At 36.7% G+C, this 9,554-nt stretch overlaps 1 protein-coding gene across 2 annotated transcripts in view; it reads left to right on the forward strand.

The window, feature by feature from the left end:
- Nucleotides 1-9,182, forward strand: part of ICE2 (interactor of little elongation complex ELL subunit 2) — a 74,580-nt gene extending 65,398 nt beyond the window's left edge. Inside the window, exons 11-15 of one of the 2 annotated variants that reach the window (XM_075007080.1) lie at nucleotides 394-523; nucleotides 3,787-3,871; nucleotides 4,234-4,284; nucleotides 5,406-5,664; nucleotides 7,327-9,182. In XM_075007080.1, the coding sequence (XP_074863181.1) occupies nucleotides 394-523; nucleotides 3,787-3,871; nucleotides 4,234-4,284; nucleotides 5,406-5,664; nucleotides 7,327-7,503 (702 nt within the window). In that variant the 3' untranslated portion in view covers nucleotides 7,504-9,182. Of the gene's footprint in view, nucleotides 1-393; nucleotides 524-3,786; nucleotides 3,872-4,233; nucleotides 4,285-4,401; nucleotides 5,665-7,326 lie in introns of those variants that run through there. The other variant, XM_075007081.1, reaches the window with a different exon arrangement.
- The last annotated feature ends 372 nt before the right edge of the window (nucleotides 9,183-9,554 follow it).

Below are 9,554 nucleotides of genomic sequence, written 5' to 3' on the forward strand. Positions count from 1 at the left end.
TGGCCATTCCCTTTCAAATGGAAGGGGGAGTGAGGGCAATGCACTTTGGGGTGATGACATCAGACACTTAAAAGCACTTATGCAATTTCTCCCGTAACATACTGGCACAAAAACCCAGACTGCAACAGGGCTGCAGGCACCATGGGATAAGTACCCACAGTGCATTATTGACACAGTCAAACCTAGCAAAGGCAATGGAGACACACACTGTTGACTTTCTTGACATGACATGTATGGTCACTCACTGTTGGCTTTATAAAATCTAGTAGTAAAAAGTCGACTTCAATAAATGCAACTTTATTTCAAAGTGTAGCTATAACCTAAGAGTAACTAAACTGTATTAACTTGTTAATAATTAGTGGCCTCGTCGCTAATATTATTTTTTACTTTCAGCAAATGCCAGTTTTCATATTGCCAAAAGTAGAATATCAGTCCTATTATGGAGTAGAAGCTCTTACTGAAAGTGAAATATGTCGGTTGTGGACAGAGAACTTACTGCATTCTAAATGCTTGTTTTATATTGGTAAGTTTGTGTTTATTCTTGTCTAACTAATTAGTGTATTAGAGTATTGTACCTGTGATATTAATCAAGAGTGGTTTTTTTTCTTTCATATTTGGTTAGTGCTTTGTTCATTATAGCCTCATACTTTATTTATTTGCTGTTGTATGCTGAAGTTTCAACTATACTGTTCAAGGTACTTGTTAACAAAACAGTATTTGCATACTGCAGTGAGAGATTAAGTATTTGGCTAAGATGATAGAATCTTTTGGTTTGTTATAGTGAAGGAAAAGATCAGCTGTCATAACTTATTTTTATTTGAAGTAGGAAGAGCAGAACTTCCTGTGTGTTCAAACTCATGATGATGATAAAGGAGAATGAAATAAAAGGCAAGAGAATTGGAACATGGTCTATCATTGAATCATCCTTCCTCTTTCCAGTGTCATAGCAAACAGAATTTCCCCTTTGACCAATTATATTCCCAGATATTGTAACTCACATTTTTACTTTTAAGATATCAGGGTTTAAAATATTTATAATTGCAAGCACGTTTCCTGTTCTAAGTACATGAAACTGCTTATTTCACATTAGCTATTTCATGTGCAAAAGTTTTCATACATCATACAAGAGCAGAAGGCACTGTACAGTCTCAAAAATCCTAAGAACTGGGAATAGTTTTATCTTTTCTGGTTTTACTGCGTTCTTTACATTTTTGTGATCTTTCTTAAGAATTTTTGTGTTTTAAAATTATGAAATACTGAGCATCTTTGAGATTGCACTGAATGCAGAATATTAGGATTTCAGTTGTCTTACCTTTTAAGCAAAAACTCTTAATATGAAGGATAGAGTTTCAAATCACATGGTAGACAAAAACAGTTTTATCTGTAATTTTTCCAGAAGATTTATAACTGAACTGCATTACCTAGAGTAACGGAGCATTTTCTGCCAAGGGATTACTCCTCCTTCAGATGAAAAAATGTTCAGATAGAAGTATGCTAGTTTCCACCCATGTCTGACCCCTGTAGTCTTATTTCCCAATGCCTTGTGATTTAGAAACAGCACTGACGGGGTTAGGAGGAGCCACTCAATATTCTCTGTCCTCCAATATGTGAAAGATGGAGAGGAAAGAAAAGGGGAGGAGCCACTTCTGGGTGAAATGGAATTGAAGGAATGCATTAGTAAAGAGAGAGAGCTTGTGGAAAAATACAGCTCTTCAGTGGAAGATATAATGGCTGTAGATTAGAAATTAGAAAACAGGAGCAGATTAAAACTGAGGTAACTGCATGGAGTATTTAGCCCTCTTCTATGAAAGCTACAAACAGAGTTCTTACAAAGCGGGGTTGGGGAGGTGTAATGTTTTGTTTGTGAGTATACAGTTATAGTTTTGAAGCCAGGAAATGCAAAACTTAGTTGCTACAGCAAGGTGAGTTTGGCCACAGGACATATCCTGTGAATAGAAATATATTGAACTAAATACTTAACAAACATTAATAGAAAATACAACAAATACAGCCAGCTGGCTGGGGATAAAATCTCTCTCTGCAAATATTTTAATGTTTTTTCCACTTGGGCAAGAAACTGTCTCAAAAAACCCAAAAAACAAAAGAAATTACATTTTCTGTGGAAAGGGTTTGAAAAGAACCTCTGTTTCAGAAGAATCAGAATGGATTTTTGTTCACTTTCCTATCCGTTCTCATGTCAAAATTGACTAGAGGCATGCAGCCTGGTTGCTGGAGGGGCAGAGATTCTGGACCCCCTAGGTGTTCTGCCTCTACAGCCAATGCCCACCTGTCCCCGGGCATCTCTGAATTCCAGAGCTATGGGAGGCAGTGAAGTAAAGCTGTGCCTCTCCTGTCCACACAGTTGAAGGGTGAGTGCAGAAGCTTGCCTGTATTTTGTCTAAGCTTTTGTCAGATATGTCATAGATTTGGTAAAACATTCAATCTACAAAACTGGCATTTTACAACAAAGCTAAGGATTTTTGGAAAATTTTGATCCAGCTCTACAGTACATTAACTAGACCACATTACATGTAACTAGGATCCCTAACTATGATTCGTAGGTTGTCTTTATATTGGTAACTTGCTGCTGGCTAATGTGGATAAACGGTGTAATTTACAGCAGATGTGATGTCTGCTTTGTTCAAAATTATGCTTTTGAATGAGTTTGGCATTCCACATGGCGTCAGAGAAATCCTGTTTCTACAGAGAATGAATGTTCTACAGTTAGGCCTTGTTTTCCTGTTGTAGAAGAAGTGAGTCTTATTTTGCTAGTTTCTGTAGCAGCTCTGGTGGCCTGTGGTTATTTAACTCTTCCAGTTGATCTGCATTTATCCCTTTTAGGCATTTTTTTTCACATAACATTACAGCAGAAATTTTTGTATTTGTGTCTTAAATATGCAGTTATTTTTATCCTAGCTTTTACATGGAAATTTCGCCTTTTAACCTAATCTTCAAATCAGTGTGAAATGTTGTCAGTTTTTTTTAACCCTTACTTCTGCATCCACCATTCAATTTTAGTGGGTTAACCACATTTTCCTATTCTAATTCTTTTCTTCTATTGCTATGTGAGGAAGTCCCCTAAAAAGTGAAAAATAAATGACTGTGGACATAATTCTGCTCCCATGAGTAGTCTCTTTGGACTATGCCTCTGAGTAATTTGTGCATTTATGGGGTTTTCAAAAGTGCCCCAGGGAGTTAGGTGCTAAATTCCCATTGAAAACCAGTTTTATATGTTGGGCACTTGACTATCATAGATCTTTTGAAAATCCAAACTGCAAGGGATTAAAGGCAGGGGATAGAAACTGATTGTACAATAAAGTGTTCTCATATCCTTGCCACTATGATGATGATGAGTGTTAATACAGAAACCCAAAACACCACCATAAGAATGAACATAGTATAACAGGCTTTGCAAACTCCCAGGATTTAGCTACAAGGTAAGGGATAAGCCTGGTTTATGAGTGTTTGCTTCTGAAGTGTTTAATTATTCCAGATTTTTAGATTTTGGTTTTTGTCCAGCATAGTTTGGAAATGCAGGCCTAAGCATAGACATTTATATTTAGAGAATGGTAGCAATTTAGTGTTTCATTTTCAAATACCCGTAGAGAGCAGGTTACAGGTTAGAACTGCTTTTTACCTGATTGATGAGCAAAATTTTTAACATTTTCTTTTGTATTAGATTTGGCTTCTACACAAACATTTAATAAAGTCTTTCTTTTCTTATAAAGTTTGCTCCTTTTTGCTATTTCTTGACTGAAAAGAGATTCAACTGATACTTTTTTTCAGGACATATTGATGCTTTCACGTCAAAGCTCATTATGCTTGAAGAGATTTCTCCAAAACGGTTAAAAGAAAAATTTGGATTGTTTAAGTAAGTGAACTTATTGTCATATCTTTAAAAAGAGCTTCAGAATTAACAAGCCATTTTCAGGTCATTTCTGAATCTGTAGGTGGCACAGCTCCCCATGAGTGGAATTAGAAGCGTGATTTTATCCCTAAGACTCACAAATGCCGTATATTAAGTATGATGGCCAAGATTTCCAGTCACAACTGATGACATTGGGGGTGTCTGTTTTGGGATCAGCAGCTTGAGTTATTTTAAAAGGACCCGATTTTCAAAACGTTACTTGCTGAAATCAGATACCTTCTGGAGATCTCAAATTGAGTTCCCAGTTTGTCACTTTTGAAAATCATGGCTTATAAATTTACGTTCTGTGAATCTTCTGCCCACAGGCCTGCAAATTCGTTAAATATTCTTTGGCATATCCTGAAGACAGTGATTGAGTAAGTACATTCTGCTGGTGTTTATATTGCAGTAGCACCCAGAAGCTCCAAAGATAACTTTCTTTCTTTTGTACCATGATTGTCTACTCTTCAGTTGCTGTTTCTCTGTTAACTTAGGTAATACCAGTATGTGCTCTGTAAAGCATTTAGAGCTACTTTTTATGTACAAAAGATACAGTATAAAATACAAGTTTGATCCTGTGAGCTTCTTTACTCAAGAATAGACCTTCCTCAGACAGTAAGTTCATCTGACACCACTCAGTTCGCAAGACTGGGCCCTAAGGTTTTTGGTGCTTCGGGGGGCAACATTTGTGCCTTGCTTTGCTAGCCTTTTGCTAGTTTTGCTTGTGCTGGAACTATTCCCCCCATCCAGGACTTCACTTGTCCTTACTTACAGCTGCACAGTTTGTATGTCTTCAACCGCTCTCTGCAGCCTTTTTTTCTTTATTTTGCGCTATTTAACTGCTGAAATCCCAGGCTTTGAGTCACTTTGGAACTATAAGATTTGTTTTGTAAAGCCTGTTTCTTGCCATGTGTGCATGTGAAGCATTTTATTTTATATTCTAAATTTTGAGGTTCATGGTTTTTGAGTCCAGTTTTACCACACGTAATTAAGACTTTTTTCTGCTGGGGATCTGCTTCTTTCTGTAGATGTACGCAATCCTGGGTGGATTTAAAAAGCTTCCAGTGTACATAATCATGATTACGCTTTAATTATTGCACTTTCTAATGATTTGTGCACTTTGCTGAATAGGGACGGATTTCAGCACGTGCTTAAGTGCTTAGCTGAAGGAGGGCCTAAATAACAAATGATAATAGTACATTAATGGAAGATAGATTTGCATTTTCACCCATATGTTTTATTCTTTACTTTATAAAGAGATGACAGATTGTGTGTGTTATTTAGGTGTGTAAATATTAAATACTTTGTCCTCTTTTGTTAGCCATGTTCTCCTTCCTTTGGAACAAGTCTTTATCTGGCAGAAGACATTTATTATTTTTACCATGTTGAATTATGAACAGAGCAAATGGTTGGACTGGGAAGCAAAACCACTTAATTTTTTTTATTTTCTCTATCGTTTAGTTTATCTTGATTTTGATATGTGACGACTGTGCTTTAGTTTGCAGGAGGGCTCTTACTTATTAACGCATGCTTCAGGAGACTCATCAGTTGGAATCTACCAGAGCTGTCCTGGGAAAGTAACCAGAGCATCATATAATTTACATAAAGCTCACTGCAGTATGCCTAATGTACCTTCCACCCTCTCAGTTCCATGGGTACCATTGGATCCCAGCCTCCCTTTACCCTACCACTTTTATCATGGAAGAGTCCCATGCACCTTTCCACCTAGACCCCAAGAAAATATGAGAAAGCGGAAGGTGAGTAAACACATCAAATGGGAATAAATTTGTAGGTTCATTTACAATAAGCCAGTTTGCTCCACAGGTTGCAGGTAGCTTAATAGTCTGTCGCCTTTGGGTTTGAGATCCTAAATTGAAAAATTCATACCCCAGCCCTCAGAGTGCAGAACACACTGCAGGAATAACAAATTCACTTACCTGCAACTGGCCCTGTTAATTTAATGAGTAATTAGAGTTAGCTGTTACTCAGGGGTCCCCTGTGGTGATTGACATGGATTTTTTAAAAACATGCCCCTTATCACAGTTTGGGGAATTTTTATGTAGCAAAGTTCTGAAGTGAAACTTTGCTCCCTGAGCTTACCTGGACTATAGTATTTTGTAATGGTGTAGGAGGTGAGCCATGCTCTTCAATAGGAGCATCTGTAGCTTGTGTAGCAACATGCTGCAAGCACAGCTAAACAGGGACTAACACATTTGCAGGAAGGACTTCCTCTTAATTTTGGCTCTGGAGGTGGATTTTTTTTTCCTCTGTCCTTTTTGTTCTCATTATTTTCCTCAAACTTTTTCAGGAAGGATTTTTTGTTTTTAACAGAGATTTACAAAACTGCTTCTCTTTGCATCGTGATTTCACTGGTAACCTAATTTTGTTCATTTTGAGACGTGAGGGCCTTGGGATATGCCCTCAGGTTTGTGGCTTTTATGAAGAGCATGTGGAGAAACAACTGTACATCAACAACAATCCCTCAACTTAGTGTGTAAGATCAAGGCAGTCAAATTCTCATAAACGTCTTGCACTGTAATAGCCTGTTGCCTTTTTCCAGTCTCGCATAACTCCATTGCCTTAGAAGAAATTACAATAGCAATTCAGGTTGCTTCTTGACACAAGCCTAAGGCAAAGGGTGTTACTTAGAGTCTGATTCCTAACTCTGAAATAATCATGCAAATGGCTACATGTATTGGTATTCAAGGCCATTTTTAAAATTAGTGCCTTATCACTCCTTGTCTGAAGGCATATGATTTACCTTTTATTTAAAAAAATGCAATGAAGGTGTTTCATCTATAAACATACAGTTGCTTTTGGGTGGCTTACTCCTGCCTAATGAAAATGAATGTCTTCACAAAGCAGGGTTTCTTGTTTTTCGTACTGCACAGATTAAGTTAGCATGATACGTTTTTCGGTAATAATTTAGCTGGAAATGAATTTTTTACTAAAGAATTTATCAGACTGGGAAAATGACCCATGTGTCTTAAAATTAAATCACACTTAAACTGATTTGTTGGGACATAAGGTTAAACTTAAACTTAGATTGTGTAGGTCTGGAGAAGCCTCTAATGAAATTTGTCAGAGTCCCAGTCGATAGGGCAGTGAGTAAATGATGCATTTCATGGACTGTGAGAAATCGACTAACAGAGTGAGACTTCTGACTTTAATATTTTGTACAAGTTCTGTTGCATTCTAAAAAGGAAAGAGTGGGCAAACAGTATTTCTTATACCTTATTTTGCTCCTCCCCCCCAGGGGCTTCTTATATTAATCTGTTGTGTAAAAGTAATGTTTTTAAGAACTGCTTTGTGGGCTAGATGTAGCAGGCAGTTTTCTGAATAGACACTTGCAGATATTTAAGTTTAAATGTTAGTGCAGCTAAAGTAGCTAATACTGTTTTTTCCCTCAATGCTTCTAGGTGGTTTGGGCAAAAGCACACAGAGCCACACCCAACAATGAGAAGCCAGTATCCATGGAAGCAAAAAGCACTCCCTTGCCAGCTAAGCCTGTTAGAAATGAAGGTGCGGCTGCAAAGAAACTGAAGAAAAATAATGGCAAACAAGCAAATAAGGTGAAAAAGTGGGAAAAAAAATAAAAGCAAACTCAAGCAAAGCAGGAACACTTTAGCCATAGTAAGAAAACGATTGGATTCGATGGATTGGGAAAAAAGCATCAGACAAAGTTTATTTTTCCTAGTGCTTCAGAGAAGCCAGAATGCCCTGGCAGAAGTGAGAGCTGCAGGGCCCTGTTGAGGAAGGTTGTGAAATGCTACAGTTCCTTAACTCTTTGTTAACTCATTGAATGCAACTCAGAAGTGAACATTTTTGTTAGCATGAGAAGAAATGCCAGGTGTCTGCAGTTAAGACTTGTGAACAAATATAACACTCATAACTGCTTATATTTTATAATCTATAATTTGAGAAGAGACATTAACACCAACATTCACTATTACATAAATGAAAGTCTTTATCCCTCTGTCTTGATACTCTTCCCAGAGTTTATTGCAGATGTGCATTTTTACTAGCTTTGTTTGAATTTTGATTCAAACTTTAGATCTAAAACTCATCGCTGTAGTTTGAGTTTAATTATTTTGTAATATTGAAAAAGTGGGGTGTTTTCTGTCCTATTTGAAAAGGTAATATTAATCCTGACAATAAGGGGCTTGTTCCTTGTGGATTTGTCAACAGCATTTGAAGAGCAGCATTTGTTAAGTTTGCACAAGCTTTGTCTCTCTCAAGTTCCATTATTGATATTGGCATTATGTCCGAGTGAGCCTTTGGGTATACCACAATATAAGAAAGTTTAAAATTTACTTCTGTGTTTTCTTGAGATTAGTTTTTGACATTAAGTTCTTCCCAAAACTTCAAATCCTCCAAAGCAAGTGTGTTGCTAATGTGGTATTGAATGACTAGAGCCACAATGTTTTTGTAGGCGGGCCCTTGTCAGAATCGCTAGAGCTCCATGCAAGTATACAATGTTTCACCCATATGCAAAGAGTTGCAGGATCAGGGATTTAGTCATTATTACAGAGATGAGCCAAACATTTGCTTGTAGTTTGGGAGCCAAGCTGAAAGGGGTGAATTAAGGCAAAGATTCAGACATGAAAATTCTTGGCTAGTATTTATGGGAATGCCAACATGTTTTCTCCTTGAGTGAATATCTGTAAAATTGTGTTCTTTTAAATTGCTGTTTTTATAAAATCTAAATAAATAAATAAATAAATAAATCCAGTGTACAAGATTTGATTGTCAACATACCTAGTTTAGTTAAATAGTTACATGTGTTCGTTATTGTCAGAGGACAGGTCTGTGCACTCCAGCTACTAAATTGGCATATTACAGGTCACAGTTCAAAACTGAAGAATTATTATTGCTAAATAATATGCTATGGGTAAAGGGGTTGTAGGTTGCTGCCTGTAAGTAGTTGTGATGGGTCTGATCCTGAGAGATATTCAGCTGCTGCTGAATACTCAGGATAAGGAATTTAAACTTTTTTAATGACTGTGCTCTTTTATAGGCCTTGATTGTGTTCATTGGGTCTGTTCATGTATACAAAGTAGTTGCATTCAGGCTCAAGGCCTTGGTTAGCAATAAGTTCAGAATGATTTGTCTCTTTTGTTATGTAAGTTAACTGCACCTTTATGTTCAGAGTTGTTCTATTCAGAAGGACTATATGCAAACATTCTTTAATGTCCTAAAAAAGATGAATAAACTATTTAGTTTTAGTGGGTTTATACATATTTCTTTTTAACTTAGTAACATATTAAAGAAAGAAGTTTTTACGCAGTGCTGAGAAGCAAATGTTAAATAAAAACTTTCTTCTATGAATTAAAAAATAATTTATAATTTACCACTGTTTTGTTTTATTTAGTTATTCTGTTCCTATTAACTCCTCAGACCATTTTAGTTGTTTTTTTTAGATGTATTATGTTAATGAGGAGCAACGTTTGATACAGTGATTTGCTGAATAATGAATGTTACATTCTTACTCAAAATCATAAATCCATTTGGTGACCTACAGCAGAAGTGCTCTGCTTATGTGCCAGGTAACTGAGGGTGGGGATCCAAAGCGTGGTTTTCAACATACAAGTAAAAATTGTACTGTGGCATCCAAGGAATTGTGATCTTTGGCCACAGACCTGTTAAG

Source organism: Carettochelys insculpta, chromosome 12 (assembly GCF_033958435.1).
Source record: "Carettochelys insculpta isolate YL-2023 chromosome 12, ASM3395843v1, whole genome shotgun sequence".
In the NCBI taxonomy this organism is placed as follows: domain Eukaryota; kingdom Metazoa; phylum Chordata; order Testudines; family Carettochelyidae; genus Carettochelys; species Carettochelys insculpta.